Source organism: Amblyomma maculatum, chromosome 6 (assembly GCF_055883805.1).
Source record: "Amblyomma maculatum isolate TAMU_Amacu chromosome 6, ASM5588380v1, whole genome shotgun sequence".
Lineage (NCBI taxonomy): Eukaryota > Metazoa > Arthropoda > Arachnida > Ixodida > Ixodidae > Amblyomma > Amblyomma maculatum.
In genome coordinates, this window is record NC_139349.1 from 109147360 (window position 1) to 109165015 (window position 17656).

Sequence of the window (17656 nt, forward strand, 5' to 3'; positions counted from 1 at the left end):
CGATCTTTTTAAACAATCATTTGACCACAATACACGAATATGCAAGGCATTCCTTCCCACCTGCATTTTTTTTTTTTGCAATCAATAAGTCGGTCAATAAATTAATAAAGAATTCAATCGGTCAATCCGCTCTGAGAAGTGTCCCTCATGTGAGGCTACTTCGGGAACTTATACGTGCGGCATGTTACGCCAAGCATTTAAGCGGTTCGCGGGAGGAAAACATCGCAGCCCAGACAACTGAGTTTCGGGGGAGGTTTACTCTCGGTCCAGTGACAAAATTCTCGGAAGAAGCAAATACAGCACGCTGATACCGGCTTTTCTGCGACACGAGGCCCTTGACGCTAAAACAAAACAAAACAAAAAAAGACAGCAACCGATAAGGAGGAATCTGAACATCGATATCATAGTATAGCGCTGGTCCCGTCCTCTCACTGTAGCCCTTATCTATTACCTGAGCTGCTGTATCTATTTTTCCTGAAGATATATACGCTCAGATATGGCTTGTATTCTCAAGCGTATGACACAGACAAAAACAAGTCGCGAAGCAATACAACTTCGCAAACTAAGCAAGAATGTTCTTTGTAGCTGCTATCGTATACGCCCCAGGTGTCTGAACCTGTGACGTCGGGATGCCTGTGTACCGCAGCTGTTTTAAAAACGTTGAATGCTCAATCTCTGCGATTAAAACGTCGCCGAAGCTTGCTGCTTTGTTCGGTATATAATTTATCCCTGTCGCTGATATCCACATTTATTTCGCGCCCATGTAGCGAGTCGCACAGGAAGCTCCACGTGTTATAGCAGCAAGTATAGTCGCTGGCTACAAAGTTTCTCTGTGTACTATTAAGTGGGAACAAATGTCGACGATGGCAACTGCGCGGCAGCAAGTCTTCAAAAAATACCTGAAACTCGACCAACCCGACGACCAAGTTTTTTGCACGTACATTTTCGTCGACGGCTTACTGGAGAACCTGCGATCGAAGATGAGGGTGTTGAGTTACGAACCGAAAACACCCGAAGGTAGGATTTTGTCATAGTACAGATCTGTGATACCCATATAGTGCAGTTTGCATTCATGCCTTCAGCTTCACCGTATCACCATCAGCATGCATCAGCCGGATTATGCCCACTGCAGGATGAAGGCCTCTCCCGTATTCCTCCAACTAACCAGGTCCTGTGCTAGCTGCAGCCACTTGACCCCTGCGAACTTCTTAACCTCATCCGCCCACCTAACTTTCTGCTGCTCCCTGCTATGATTTCCCTTCCTTGGAATTCAATTTGTTATTGTTAGGAACCATCGCTTATCCTCTTTTCGCAATACGTGCCCTGCCCATGTCAATTTCTTCTTCTTGATTTACAGTAGGATGTCACTAACCCGAGTCATTGTTCTGACTCACTGTGCATGTTTTTTTATTTCTTAACGTTACACTTACCATTTTCCGTTCATGGCTCTCAGTGTTGTCCTCCACGTATAGAAATGCTGAAACAATTTGCTGCTCAGTCAAGTCTCTCAAGTTATATAAGACGGCAGTTGCAAGGTAGAGTTTAACTCTTAGTTATGTGCTTAACTAAGAAGGGTTAGCTATGTTCTGTGTATTGATTTTTTTATTTGGCAGACCTACTGATTTTCATTTATTGCGATTCGTTAACCCGACTTCTTCCTGTGGCTGCGGCCTATTTGAATGTACATGCTTTTGAAAAGATTCGAGGGCTTTTCTACACTAAATATAATTTTTGCGGTAAACAAGACAAATCTGCTTTTAACCAGGGTACTGCGATATTCTAATGTGATAAGTGAAAGAGGCGAGAATTCATGTGAAAAAAAAAAAAATAACAAGTGATATTTGGTTCTTATGTGGCTTTCATGAACTAGCGAGAGAGCAGTTTTCACTGCGTTAAGAATTCGCATAGTAATGGCTGAATTTTTGGAGTTGTGGGTGCTGTTTTATGTTCCTTAAGGTTTCGATAATTTAAGCGATTGAACATTAGTGGCTCTCTCGGCAATATAATCAATTAAACAATTGATTGTGCATTGTAAATAGAAAAGCTGTTCATTCCTCCTGCGGTTGATTAAAATCGAGCTCTTTATGACGTGGGATGAGAAACATTTTCTTGCGTATTTTAGTATGAAATGTACCATTGGAAAAAAAAAAAAATCTTGTTGAAAATGTGCAAAATGTTGTGCGTTCCGAGGCATGTCACGATATTCTAACAAGAAATGGACAGACGTGAACACAAGTGTGCTGCGTATAGTTCTTTCTTTTTTTTTTCAGGCACGTACACCTTTTATACAACAAGGTAATAAAATGCAAAAAACGTTGCACTAGCAATGCACCATAGTCATGCTGCCCGTGCCGAAAGTGAAAGCTTTTTTTCTTAAGCGCTAAAAATCCCCATTGCGAGCATTGTTTTCCTGCAGTTACTTGAAAAATCCCTATGTATCTCCACGTAGTACTTTCTCATTTATCGGTGCTTTTATCTAGGATTATTGAAAACCAAATTGGAGTTTTTGCTTGAAGTAATACTCGATGTATCTGTTTATTTGTGTTTGTGTTTTTGTTTGTGTTTTTTGGAAATTTTTTGAAGTGCTGCATCGCGGTGGCGTACGAAGCACCACAAGGGTCGCTATAAAAAGTTAGCGGTGCGGTTATTTTCCAGAACTCTCCTGGAGCGTCAATAGAGAATTTTATGGACGACTCGAATTTTACCTGAGTGTGACACGTCTCTTTTCAAAACGAATTTTATCGTCGAACACGGGGATTTGCATTGACTCCTACATAGTCCCGGCGCTTAGTGACATATACTTTTAGCCTTTATTGGCTGCGTCCTGGAACATAGTCTAGCCGGAAAGGGGGTACTGAAAGTGCATAAATATGTAGATGAGTTTTATATATTAAAAAAAAAAAGTACTTGACCTACACGGATGCTGTACGCATGGTATTAAACAACTTTAAGAGAATGGGTGGGGTCTATTTATAACTCACCCTCTCTTGGGGGGTCTTTGCGGTTCTTAGATCTTAAGCTTAGACTGAAAAAGCGCAGAAGACGCGACTTACGCGCCAGGTCATTCAGAAACAGTAAAATGCACAATTTCAAGCCATTTTCTCTGGTACATTCTCATGAGATATTGTCGCTATGGAGGCGAGTGGAACGGTTTGTTCCAGCAGGGTTTCCATGCTCCGTTCTCACAGCCGTTGCTGACGATCTCTTACGCAAAATTGTGTGTTCCACATTTCAAAAGCCGAGTGAGCGAATAAAGAAAGCTGAGAAGCCGAAAGTAATTCTTTACGTTCACAGGATTGCCACCAATGTCGAAAAGGTGGCAAACAAACCTGGAGCGCCAGTCGTGTTCTCGGCACCCCGGTAGATTGCACAGCTCAGGGTACGCATTGCGAACTAAGGGGAAAAGCGGCTCTCGCGGTAAAAGCCTGGGAATCAATTTATAAGTGCTGCACAGGGGGGTGGCATATGACATAGCACACACTCGCGCGAAGGTCTATGAAGGAGCCAAAAGGAGCGCTGTGTGGATTTCTTACAGCAGAACACGCGCGATGGTGAAAATATGTAGGAGGCGTAATTGGCGCCACATTGCCCTGGATGCATTTGTGTCGCCGAGCGAAATAACCTTCGTGACGTGAAAAATCCATCAATTGAAAAAGTGTGAACCGCGATTTCTGGAGATAACGATTCTGGGCAGGTGCAGAGAAACTGAAGTACAGACAATGAGTTTTGGAAACATTTTACATAAAAAAGAGGGGTAAATAGTCTGTAAGCGATAATTCTATTACTATTATTAAAACCGAAATGTTTGATCTTTAACAGTGTCGTTGATGATCTGTGGTCTTTCTTTCCGCGCTTGCCTATTGATTTCTTATGTTGGCTGGCTTCTCAGCGAATGAAGGGGATGTTAGCCTTGTCCTGTGTCGTTTAATTGGTGTCCGTCTGTGTTGGCGTTATTGTTTCCTGTCTCCGGTATATGTTTGTGTTGTTTTCTTCTTTCCGAGCTCTATCACCTTCCTCAAGAAGAGTGACCCATCAAGAAACTTGGCAGCTATTCCCGTGTAAGGCCATGTGGTCACGTAATCAGTCAAAAATTGCATTTGAAGCTCCATTCAGTTAGACTTCACTACTTCAATAAAACAAAAGAAATAAGAACGTAAATGAGACTCGAATCTCACATGTGGCTTTCCCAACTAAGACTATATAGTATTAGCTCATCATGACTACCTCAACTACTTCAAGTTAAACCGTTAAAGCTCAGCAGGGAATGTTGTGTAGGTCGCCCAGCGAGTTCTCTGAGCCATCAACGTGCTACCAACGTTACGTACTACTAAGACCAGCCCAACATCTGTATACCGTTGAAGCAGTGTTGTTTTCGAACACGCTTGACAAATGACAGCTGTACACGGCAAAGGAAGTCCAGTAAATAAGATACTGAGAAAATGGCTTTTCCATCCACTTAGTGTCGTGACAAAGCATCCGAATATCTACTTTCGGTCAACATTTAAGGATTTCTGCGACCTAATTTGTTGGATGCGCCACCCAAATTTCGGGGTAGCCCAATTCTATTTTAGGGGCGCGCAAAGCCCCCAGCCTTGAACACATGTCAGCTCGAATTTCTAATTTCAATTTTTGAATTGCGCAAAGACACTTCTGAGTATGGGCCAAGTTTATATGGTTAAACCGTCTCTCATTTTCAACGCAACATAAGAGGACGATGCGATAGCGATGCGTTTGGATCAATTGCGCACGGATGGAACTGATAAAGATGCTGATGACAGGGAGTGCACGGCGAGGAAGAGTGGCAGTTAGACACGCGGGATGATTGGCTGCGGCGAAAGCTACATGTGGGGTCATGTGTGGTATGGTATGGTTTGTTGCGGTATGATATGATATATATATAGTGCGGTGCATGTAGTGTGGCGTGGTAAGGCGTGCATGATCCCAAAGCAACGTGGGATCGGAATCCCCGCGTAATAAAACTTCGTCCTCAGTGGGAGTGGTGTTCTCTTCCTGACGAGAAGCGATATCCTGTCGATGCAGGCCATTCCTAAGTGTCCCTTTATTGAAAAAGAGGATAGTTCATCACCCAACTTGCAGTGCTTAGCGTTGATGTGTATGTTTACGGAGAATAGTGTTCTAGGAAGAAAAAGGGCACGAAATCAATATGATGAAAGAAGATGTCGACAAGCGTGTGTTTTGGAAGTTGGGGTGGCTCGTGGAGGAGCTTATGTTCCTTTCAAGACGCTGGCAAAACGCGTACATGCAGAAGCCGTGAACGCTGAATAAACCATGGGAGAAAACGCGTACAGTGTGCAGATTTACAGCTGGTATTTCGTTTCAGTTCGCACTGCCTTTTTTTTTTTTATTTACTCTGTTGTGCTGTTTTCTATATAGGCAGTTTTTTTTTCTCTCTCTCTCTGATACGACACATTCGCTGAAACTGCAATGCATTTTTTTTTTCTGTTCTGATTTAGAGTGTCCGATGTCTACATTTTGCGGCATGGGCACCTTTCAATGGCCAGACGCAGACGTCGACTCGGAGCTATTTCTGGCGCCTGTCGCTCTATTCAGGGACCCTTTTCTCGGAGGTCGCAACAAGTTGGTTCTCTGCGAGGTTCTCAACTCAGACCATCAGCCCAACGGTAACCAAATCGAACTGTATTGCCACTTTAACGCTAATTTTGCCATTCATGGCTCAAAGTCATTTGTTTTAAATGCTTTGAGCGTATTTGCATGTGCGTGGTGACCTGAAATAAAAAGCTTCATCCAGTTTGACGGCAATTTTGCGGAGGACAGAATGTCACGGAAACCCTTGATAGTAGACCTGAACACTACGAGCAAGAGAGTTTAGCAGCGATGAAATGGAACATTAGCGACAGGGAGATAATATTGCGCCACTCTGAAGGCGAGAAGAATGCCCGGAACTTCTAAGCGCGAACTCATTATAAACAAAGCAAACTATACATAACAGCTCAGCTGAGCTGGCACCGGTTTGGAGATATGCAGAGTACACATTTAGTCACTCAGTGAACGCAACTCGCTTGGAAGTTTTTCTCGTGAGAGCACAGCGCTGTCGCACACAATACACACGAATGCAATTCACTTGCAAATAGAATGCTATAACTCGGCTCTTCCTATAGCAAGTTCACTCCAACGAATATTTGCTAAAACAGAGATGAACAGTGAGCAAACAAGGCGAAGCGCGACGTAGGCGCTGTGTCGCCTTTCGTTGGTTAGTCCGCAGCTAGTAGTATTGTTACATTGGCTAAAACGGCGACTACGTGAAATGGGCTGAAACAAGCTGCTTTTTGGCGCGCTTGTCATGCGCAACCAGCCTTGGCATGCAAGCCTGTGCACACGTGCATGAAAGGCAGCACGAATGAAACATAAAATGAGTAGACGTAAACTACGTAGGAACAGCATATATGACACGGTCACGACGATTGCAGCAGCAGAAATCGAGGTTCACTCGCTGCCGAATGACAGGCAAGCAGCGTTGTATACGGACGGACGAATGTGGTTTTCTTTCTATCCGTTGCATTTATTCTTTAGCGTTTCACTCAAAATCGTCAGTAAAAACGTATTTCTATCTCGTTCACGTACTCATTCTTATATCCTGGCTATACGCCATACGTACACAAAGATGCACAGTCGGAAAAAGAGAAAAAGATCACAATTGCCCCTTTATCATGCACCTGCGCCTCAACGCGAGGGTGCAGTGGTTAAGATGCCCGACTACTCTGCCGGAGTACCCGGGTTCGATCCCGACCTCCGGCGGCTGCGTTTCGATGGAGGCGAAACGAAGAGTCGTCCGTGTGCTGTGCGATGTCAGTGCATGTTAAAGATCCCCAGGTGATCGAAATTGCTCCATATCCCTCCGCTACGGCTCCTCTTTCTCTCTTTCCACTTTCACTCCCACCTTCCTCCCTTTACGGCAGGGCTCGTGTGTCCACAGAGCAAGCTTGAAAGATATTGGGTTTTTGGTTTCCTGTGAATCAAGTGTTATTTATTATCATACGCCTTTATTGACTAAACTATCTCTTATCATTTTCCCTTTCATGTATTCGACCACCCAGAACGCGTTTCATGCCTTGGTGGCACCCTCATACTCCAACTATAGGCATCTATGTGCCTATCAGATTTCCATTTCTTGCATTTAGCTTTAGGATACTTATATATTCGCATGTTGATCCTACTTGTTCTCCTACAAAAAGAAAATTAAAAATTTACCTTGCGCCTTCTATAATTGCTGGCCTTTTTTGGACGACTTCTGCTATGTTAGTGACTCCTTTTTCATCGCTTTTTGTTGCATTTCTAGAATGATACTTGGGCTTGCTTTGGTCTTTCTCTTTTCATCAGCTTCGTTTCACATCGTACGTGGAAGCCCTGAGTCGCTCTCTAAATATCCTTTTTTTTTTTTTAACTCGAAGTAGAGTAACCAATGAAAGTGCCAAAAACCGAGTCGAAAAAAATACAGAACCATGTCACATGTAAGAGAAAGTATTCTGTAGTTCTGTCGTTAACGGGAGATTTTTCTGAAGTTCTCTAGTTTTCTTTCTGTAGTATGATTCTGTGGTCTGTATTTCTATAGTACTTTTCTGTTGTAACTACAGAAAATTCAGACGTTACTGCAGAAATTTCTGTTTTCACAACAAGTTTCCTGTCAGAAACTACTCAGAAATTCTGTCGTAACAACAGAAAATGTTTTGTAGTTTTTTTTTTTTTTTTTTTTTTTTACTGGAAAACGGTTGCGTGCGCGTTCGGAGGAGGGGTATTTGCTCTGAAAAGAGGTTTTAGAAAATATTCACGGCGATTAATTTCATTCATGTGGAGTAAATGCGACATCATATGTTTTTTCGACTCCGCTTATAGTGATCAGGAACACATTAAATAAAGATTTTCATCACATATGAGTCTTTCATAATGGCTTTCGGCATATCCCAGTTTTCCTTTGTATGCAAGTCATTCGTGATATCCGTGTCTATACTGTATCCGAGTTTTTCGTTCTAACCGAGATTTGAAGGTTGGAAAAGGGGAGATTTCCTGTTTTTTTTTTTCTTATTTTTTCCACCTGGAAATCGTGAAAGGTGGTTCTTGTGTGTACCACCTCCGATAGGTGACAGAGATTTCAGATGTACTGCGACTTGTTCTCGCTTCCGTGGCACTCCTAACGCCTTCACGGGGAAGTTAACGCGTTCTGTATTTTTTTCAGAGACGAACACACGCCGTCCCTGCAAGAAGGCGATGGAAGCGGCCAAAGATGAGGATCCCTGGTTCGGCATTGAGCAGGAGTACGTGATACTGGAGCGGAATGGAGTGCCGATCGGTTGGCCAGAAGACAAGCAGGCTTTGAAACGTGGCCGTGAGTCTGCCTTTCCGCCTATACTGGCATGAATTTTCATAATTTCTTTTTAAGCAGGCCAGACTCCCCGTGCCCTGGCAGTTTCGTCACTTTCCCCGGAGCACTCAATCTGTTCCAACGTACTCATAGGAAAGAAACTGTGAACTATGGTTTACGAGTTATGTACTTCACGTTAGAACCTTAGATATTTAATGTCCCTATTGAAAAAATCCGCATATATGGAATCCGTATTTTCCGATCACACGCAATTATTGGAATACGGAACTATGTATGATACAGAAATCGTACGGACTTCGTATGATACAGAAATCATACAGATTTCTTACGATACAGAAATAGTACGGACTTCGTATGATACGGAGTTTATACGACTGCGCGTATATGGAAATATGGTTCTACATGTTTTGCAGCATGCCACTCTAGTGACAGGGGTCGCTTAAAAAAAAAAAATGATAAAGAACTATTGATGTACCGGAGTGTCAACACTTATCACCGAACCGACAATCTCCATCGATTTAATAATTCAATCCTATACTTTCTATTCACCAAAAAAGGCACATAAATTCTTCTAAATACAAACGCATTATATTAACGTCCTTTGAAGCACCACCAGATAAAATAAAATGTGCCGTCAGTGATAAAATTCGCTCATTGGCTGGAAAGAAGTGACGTCATCAGACCGGAAGAGACGTTTTTGTGTTTCAGTTTCATCTCAAGTAGAAAGTATTGAACTTTGAGTATGAATCGTAATCGTAGTCGACTATGGGGCAGACATGTGGAGACTGACAAAACGTATTCAACTTTAACTGATGACGCATCAGTGAGTGATATATGGAAAGGAAAATGATGGTTCTAAACTCCGAAAGTAAGCAGAATATGTCAAGAAATAAACGTGAATTTAAGATATCCTTGGCGAAATCACGAAAAAAGCGGAGTGGGCAGGGGGCGAAATTCGAGGCTAAGATAGCCGATGGACACTTGCAGGATCGGAGTTGATTGCACTTTGCTTCAGGAATAGCCAACGCTTTTAGTGATTTCTTTTCTTTCTTGTCCTTCAGATAGGACGTATTGCTCAATTGCTGTTTGAGTGAGTGAGCAAACTCTATTAAAATAAATGAAATTAAGCGGCCCAAAATATTTGTGTCCAGGGACCCAAAAAAGAGAGCAAAATTTTCATGCGTTCGGGAGGATCTGGCTGATATGGCCCACCATAATCTTAGACATGCCACCGCGGTTGCCTCCTCTGGTGGGGCGAGCCATTTTTGAAAACATCGAGGTCGGTAACTGTGGGGGAGAGTCATGTTCTGTTGGCGGGATTGGAGGCTGCGCGAGAAGTCCCACAGCGCGTGCGCGCGACATCGGGGTATTTTGGGTGGACATGATTTCCAGTAAGAGTGGAGAATGTTAATGGCGGCGTGACTGTGTCTGCTGTCTGACAAAGCAGGCATCACTACGAGGAAGCAACTTGGAAGCGGATGATAGCTACAGTTTACTCTTCTCAATTCTTTTCTTTCACCTGTCGTCAATTCCTAAGTACGTATAGTTGTTGTATGAAACTATGTTTGCTGGTACTTATATCATTCAATCATCAATTTATTTAGCCCGTGCTAATTATTATGATTTGCTATGCAGCCTCTTATCCTGCGCTCGTGCTTTCCATTGTGTAAGTTTGTCTTGAGAGGTCCCACTGCAGCCATGCGCTTCGGCACCTCTTGCTGCACTAACTTTTGTATTCAGTTATTGTATTTTATGTCGCTGTAAAAAACAAATAATTAAACTAAATTGAAAATAGCGAACACAGAAGAGCGTAGCAGAGCGGCGTCAGGGGGCCATGTGTGCGGATGAGGTTGGGAAGTTTGCGATGATATAATTTACATAGCTGGCACAGCTAGGAAATAGCTAATTGGAGGCATGTCGGACAGTCCTTTGTTGTACAGCAGACGTAGTCAAGCTGCTGCTGGTGATGATTAGCCACCTGTCGTCACAGACTAAACAATTTGTCGCCCTTTAAAGTGTAACGCTTTCCCTGGGCTAACACCATACGTGGCAAGGCAGGAGTAAGGCACGGCGGAATTAACAATCAAGGTTTTTTCGGTTGGTTACCCTGAGCGGTGTAATGTGGAAGAGGGGCATATAAGAAAAAGCGAGAGAGAGAAATTCGGTTAAAAAAAAAACTGATTTATTTATAGGAAGGGAAAGGCGCGGTAACGTTCTCACTTGTTTTCTGTGGACACCTCAACCGCGCCGTAAGGGAAGGGAGGAAGGTGGGAGCGAAAGTGGACAGAGAGAAAGAGGAGCCGTAGTGGAGGGCTACGGAATAATTTCGACCACCTGGCGATCTTTAACGTGCGCTGACATCGCACAGCACCCGGACGCCTCTTCGTTTCGCCTCACCGCTGCAGCAGTGTCCTGAGCACTGTGAGGGTTGCCGCTCTGTGCTGCCTCAACCAAACATAGCATCCGTTTTTCGACGCCGAACAAATGAGCACAACGAAGGATGTCCAACGCTGAAGCAGTGCTGCTCTGCCCATAGGGTGCTGGCCCGGGGACAGTGTTACACCTTTAAGGATGATATATTGTTTAGTGTGTCATTGTCATTGCGTTCTGTGGAACGCCAGTCACAAAACTGGCCTGAGTGATACAGGGGGATCTCGCTAATATAGCCTGCAGAGATGCCCGTCGAGTCGCTTGACCAGGAAGCTAATGACTATTTTTTATGAGACACCATGCCCCGTTTAGTTTGACTTAAGTTGCATCCCTTAGGATCAATTTTATCAATCCTTATATCAAGCTAAGTAACCCCATCCCATGCCTTTTATTCGTTACATCGTACACTCGGAAACACAAAAATAATCTGAAGGCATGCTTTCAATGCTAGCGTGGCCAGGCCGAAATAAATATCTTATCTAGACGCGTCGAAAACTTGCAACGTGGATCGAGGTTTTGTGACGGCGTCAATAGATGCGCTTGAAACCCGGAAAGTGCAAGCAGTCAGCCGAATGAAGTGTGTTTTTGTTGTGGAGTCTATCCTCATTGGCTGATCGTTGTTGCCACAAGACATCGTACTGCCTGGCGAAAAGAAAAAAAAATCAAATTCAGGGGCCACCAGTTTGATTGCTGCGGAGGAAATATGGAAGCATGCACCTTTTCGACTCCGCTTATGCAGTGATGAGGAATGCATGAAGGACTTTCGTTATATCCGAGTCATTGTATTCGAGCGTTTCATTGTATTCAAATCTTTTGGTGCATCGTAGTTTTTATTTATAAACCTGGACTTTCGTCGTTCCTCTATGTCACCTCTACCATTTAGTTCAGGGAGCAAAATCTTCCCTCCCTTCTTACAGTAAGGGGGAGATTTTTTTTTAATCTGCCGGGTGGTAGGTGGATAGCCGTATGCCAAATGTGGTAGGTTCATATAGGCAAACTAAAGGCTTTAAACACACATCGTACATTTTGCGCGTTCGTAGCTCTCCTAATGCATTCGCATAAAATACCGAGGAAGTCGGAAACGACAGGATACGCTTGGTTTCGGATTCTATATAATGTTTTCCTTAATGTAGGCTTTTCTTTCTACCTTGTTTGGAATCATTGCCTCTCTTTAACGTTGCATTCTGTACCTTTCAGGAGACTACTTCTATGCCGTGGGACCAGACAACATCGCCGGCCGCATGATAGCCGATGCTCACATCAAAGCCTGTGCCTACGCCGGCGTCAAGCTTTACGGTTCGAACCCTGAAGCTTTCCTCTCACAGGTAATAAGGGTAATTAAGGAATACAAGAGACCTCAAATAACTTCTTTCCCTTCAGCTGATGGGCTAAGGGGAGCTTAGATGCTATAATCTGGATATACTTACGAAAGAAGCTAGCAGTCTGGAACCAAAAAAAAAAAAAGAAAATAAAATAATGGGGTAACGCAGCATTTTACGTTCTTGCTAATTAAGAAGAGAATTAATGGCTATTTTACATAAAGATCACTTCAGACGAGAATAATTGGAAAGATAACCAGTACTCGCCGAGATATAGTTCATGAACAGGTTTAGGCTTACCTCACGAGGCTGCGTGATTTATGATGATCCACCCTAACTCTCTCATGACCCACCTAACTCACAATTCTTCTTGTTGTGCCCTATGCCTGAGACTTTGGAGAGAGTTTAAAATTATGTGAATAATATGATATCTCGTTTTGTCAGCCATAGCTGGCGTGGAGGTCATTCTGTTTGGGACTTGTCTTTTTTCTAGTGGGAATACCAGATTGGCCCACTGCCAGGGGTCGAAGCGGGCGACCATCTTTGGATCTCCCGGTATATCCTTCAGCGAGTGGCCGAAGACTTCGACGTGACGATCAGCCTCGAGCCGGTGCCCTTCAAGATCGACCCTCTGCCTGGCGGCTCGGGTCACATCAACTTCAGCACCAAGACATCGCGCTGTGAAGGCGGCCTCGAGTAAGACTTACATAAGAACGCACTGCAAAGTAGCGGTCATTTGCGCGTCACTTCACTAGCCTGCTGTCAGGTGATTGCTGGTTACAAACCTGCTCGGACGAAGCGGATTTTCAAGAACATCTAAAAATTGCCGGTTTTCTTTCGGCTGTTGCGGTGACAGAGATGTATTATCAACAACTTCCCCCTTCTCCGCATATCCTTTTGGCAACATCGAAATGACCCGCTATCTAGACGCACGACGCCCTCTTCATACTGCGTGCCGTGGCTGCCAGTTCTCGATCTCTTACTGCTGTCAATTTCTCGGAAGCAACACGCTTCGCACGTTAAGCGACTTGGCATTGTTCGCTTCGTGCGCGTATTCGTTTGCGAGAGTGAGACAGAAAACCATAGTATTGTTCGTCGGTTCGGGCAACTGTTCAAGCGATCAGGTGGAGGCTGGAGATTAGGGTAATATGCAATCGTTACTTGACCCGTGTGTGACTTGGAATTTAGGTGACTATAATAGCAGTAACTGGCCGCACACAGCCTACAGCCTTCATATATTACGACGAAGCATTTGGCTCAGTCAAATCCTCAGCAGTCGTGCGGAAATTAAGGAACATGGTTGTAGAAGAGTCACGCGTAAATATACTGCCAGACATCTATATCGGCTGCAAAGCCAGCGTTGTCCTTCATAACGACACTTATAAAGTCCCAATAGTAGAGTGTCAGACATGGAGACGTAATCCCTCCAATGCTATAAACGCGTGCTTAGAGATGAAGGAGGAGATATTCAGAGATCTCGGTTGGAAATAGTCGGGGATTAGAGTCGATGGACAATACATTCATAATAAAATATTCGTGGATGTATTGCCTATCTCAGCAACTAAGGGGACGATTTGCAAAGCATGATCGATGACATTGACAGGCAGATCAGAAGGATCGGTCTAACAATGAACATACAGAAAACCAAAGTAATGCTTAACATGGCCGGAAATGATCAGCACAACAAGTAGCGATTCGGACACTCGAAGTATACATGCTATTGCTATAGGTACTCTGGTATGCCATTCACTGCGTGTTCATAAGAGGTATTCGGAGACCTGGATTAAGAACAGTCGGGGATAAGACTTAATGGCGAATACCTTTGCAATCGCTGATTCGCCGATAGCACTGCCTTGTTAAGTAACTCATAGAACGAACTCAATGTACCATCTATGAATGGAAGGAGGAAAGCAATGAGAATGGCGCCGCTTTTCGTTTCTTAATTTCTTAGGGTTCGCATGGATTGCTATAATTAGGGAGTGTAATATTCTGACCGAGGGGAAAAGTCAGGGGTGTCGAGAAATAGGCTTGTTTTACAACGTACTCAAGGAAGTGTAGCAACAGGACACCTCTCTGTGGCCGTATGACCGGAGACCCATTCCAGAAGGAGACGCATGTGGGTGCGCCGATTCAAACAAGTTTTTAATTGTTCTTGTTATTGGCACTGTGATAGCGTTGGTTTCATCATGCCGGAAAATTTTGGACATATTCTGTGAAACAGTTTGTAAAAGTAATTATTTGTAATATTGTACAACTGCACCATAACATTAAATGTATTCGCAGATACTCCTTCTATAGTATTGCAGATTTTTATGTTTATTTGTAAACTGCACCTCATTGGTTTTCACTGACATTCTTAATTACTCGTTGTGAGTGCAGGACGAACCTCACAAGCAAGCTGCGGCTTCGCATCAGAAGCTTAGACCATTTCTAGCAGTATGCATAAATACGTGTCTTTAGTAATCTGCTGTTGCCTCGCGATTAAAATATGTACGTCCAGGAAAGCTAGACATGCAGGTTGGTGAGGCATGTTTCTGCAGGTGAACTTTGGTTGTGAGATCAAGTGGTGGACTCTCCGGGGCTGATGTCGATGACGGAGGGATCCAATATGCCGTAGGTGTCGTGGTTAAGGTTCTGAGAGCTGAGGATCTGTAAAATTCCAGGTGCCTTGAAGTTCCGACTTTGTTGGGCGCAAGTTCTCTTTTCCTCAGCTCATGCTTCAGAGTATATGGCAAGGTTGGTAACATGGAGCAGATGGTACAACGGTGATCGAGAGCCGAGCTGCAGCGGTAACCTGGACCCTTTTATTCTGTTTCATCACTACGAGCTTCTTTCTTACAAGCCTGCTCCATTTTGTAACATGCAGTGTGGTGCTGCCGTTTTAACTAACTTTATTTTATGCATGGTGAAGAAGGTGACAAGTACGGCTAAGAAGTCCGTAGCTCCGAGCACTCATACAGCTACTGGGTCTGTAGCGCACGGCGCTAGCGTCGATCTTGTGCCGCTAGGGGGATTATGGCGCTGTTCTTGCTAGAAAAGCAGTGGATGTTGGAAAACATTGCGCCGTTTTAAAAGCCGAAGGTCACGCTATGAAATTTATTTTCCCGTCTTAAAGAGTTCATACGTTGCCCACTGTGATCACATGTCGTCGTGCCAGCAGAAGAACGCTATTCATGCTCCTTGCACGGTGGTTTATTAGTCCCCCAATGGTAAACGTAGGCAACGGATCACCGTACCGGCCTAGATTTAAATAAAAAAAAAGTTAATAGATATAGGAATCAACGAGAATCATAGTCATTTAGGCTGATAATTGGCAAAAAAAAAAAAGCGCGATTTCACTCGGTAGTGTGTCATACAAGAATTTCAGGGAACCAGATTACTTTCACTGACTGATCGCTGTAGACTGCATTTAAATCGTAGCCAATACCGAAGGAACCGCCTAAACACATCCCTATGGTGCAGTATTTACCCCACCTCCTTACTCGTCTGCTTTAAATGTTTCTAAGCAGGAGCCTAATGGCACCCTATCCTCAGCTATGAATCCGCATTTGATTTCTGCTCCATTCGGAGTAGAAATCTACAGGAAGAGAAGGGCGCAGTATCTGTAAAACTTGTTTCTCTGGGCACCAAGGGAGGATGGAGGGAGTGAAAGTGGAAAGAGAGAAACAGGAGCCGGTAGTAGAGGGCGATAGAGCCATTTCGACCACCTGGGGATCTTTAATGTGCACTTCATATTAATGGGGTGGTAGACGCTCTCCCAGTTGAGCAGGGTGAATAGTACCGTTTTTCACAGCTTTAGAACAGTCTGTGCACAAAGATTTGTTTTAAAGGGGAAAAAGGAATAGTGAATTCTCGCATAACTAATTTAACTTCGTGTTTTGCGAATCGCGATCTCTTACATTGGCCTGATAGATTGTTCGACTCGTCGATTGACTGAGTGATTGCTTAAATTATCAAATTAATTGATTTATTTATTGATTGCCCTCAGCCCGGATGTGAGGGCGCCCGTCTGTTGTTTCCTGATGTAACTATTTTTCGCGCTTTTTTTTTTCAGGTGGATCAAGAAAGCTTTGCATAAGCTCGAGCTCCGGCACGAACAACACCTTGCCGCCTACGATCCCAGAAATGATCAGTCAAACGATGATAGGCTGCAGCGCGGTCTTAACGCGACTCCCAGGCGCGAGTTCCTCGCTGGTTTCAGCTCCAAGATGGTGTGCGTACGCGTGCCCAGGCAGACGGAGTTGGACGGCAGAGGATACATTGAAGACCGCAGGCCTGGCGCAAACGTCGAGCCATACCGGGCAATGCAAGCTCTCGTCCAGACACTAGTTTTAGAGAACTGATTCTCGACAGCGCTGTTGCGGGGCTTCAGTGTCCACAGACTAACCCGAATACATGCGTGAGCGGGAGGCTACAAAAGCAATGCACTGATGCTGGACGTGACAGAACATCCTTTGTTAGTGGAGTGTGCTGTAAAGGTGCGCTTCGTAACTAAAATCCAAAAGACAGACACGAAGAAAAGTAGAAATAACTTGCGATCGCATCAGTAAATCCTTGTTTCTGAGCCAACTGTCTGTTACATATAAAGTATTTACCAAGGTAACCGCTAGTAGAATTAGGAGAACCTTAGGCTGAAATCGAACAAAAGATCAAGCCGGTTTTTGGAAAGGGTACTCTACTATCAACCATATCCATACTACCAAAGAAGTCATAGAAAAATTCTCGGAATGCAACCAGCCCTTATACATAGCATTCATTGATTACGAAAAAGCATTTGACTTAGTCGAAATCTCGGCAGTGATGCAGGCACTGCGAAATCAGGGAGTAGACGAGCCTTATGAGAACACAGAAAGCTGTAGGACGACAAACCATAGGTGTAGTTTAGAGATAAGAAGCACGCAGAGTGGATCAGAAAACTCGAGTTAATTATATTCTCGTGGAAATCAATAAAAAATTCACATGAGCAGGACATGTAGTACGAAGGATAACCGGTGGTCGCTAAGGGCAACAAATTGGTTACGAAGGGAAGCATAGCGTAGCAGGGGGCGAAGAAAGTCAGGTGAGCGGATGAGGTTAAAAAGTTCGCACGTGCAGGGGTCTAGTAGACGCAGTTAGCCTAGGAACGGGTAAATTGGAGGAATACTGGACAGGCTTAAGCTCTGCAGTGGGTATAGTCCAGCTGATAATGATGATGGTGTTTGCAAGCAGGAAAGGAGTAAACGAGGAGGTCAAATAAAATATTTTGACACTTTTATCTGTATTTGTACAACGTAGTTGTCTAACCCTCAAGCTAGTATATATATACTGCGAAATACGGAACGGGAAGCACCGTCATGGTGGTGCAGTGGTTAGGGCGCTCGACTACTGTGCCCAAGGATACGGGATCAAATCCCGGCTACGGCGGCCACTTTTCGATAGAGGCGAAAAGCTAGGCGCCCGTGTGCTGTGCGATGTCAGTGCACGTTAAAGATCCTCAGGTGATTGAAATTTCCGGAGCCCTCCACTACGTCATCTCTCATAGCCTGAGTCGCTTTGGGACATTAAACCC

At 44.1% G+C, this 17656-nt stretch overlaps 1 protein-coding gene across 1 annotated transcript; it reads left to right on the forward strand.

Annotated features, from left to right (window-relative positions):
* Window positions 1-693: 693 nt before the first annotated feature.
* Window positions 694-17381, forward strand: LOC146186556 (glutamine synthetase-like). The gene is made up of 6 exons (XM_084607261.1): window positions 694-1017; window positions 5475-5642; window positions 8213-8362; window positions 11987-12114; window positions 12602-12804; window positions 16163-17381. The coding sequence occupies exons 1-6, from the start codon at window positions 855-857 to the stop codon at window positions 16449-16451; spliced, it is 1101 nt and encodes a 366-aa protein (XP_084463387.1). The 5' UTR covers window positions 694-854; the 3' UTR covers window positions 16452-17381.
* Window positions 17382-17656: the final 275 nt, after the last annotated feature.

What these genes read in the sequence shown, in the direction of transcription:
- LOC146186556 (XM_084607261.1), top strand. Translation starts at nt 855, where the DNA reads ATGTCGACGATGGCAACTGCGCGGCAGCAAGTCTTCAAAAAATACCTG. An exon ending in CGAACCGAAAACACCCGAAG is followed by an intron (nt 1,018 to 5,474) that starts GTAGGATTTTGT and finishes GTTCTGATTTAG; the next exon opens with AGTGTCCGATGTCTACATTT. An exon ending in CGCTGTGAAGGCGGCCTCGA is followed by an intron (nt 12,805 to 16,162) that starts GTAAGACTTACA and finishes TTTTTTTTTCAG; the next exon opens with GTGGATCAAGAAAGCTTTGC.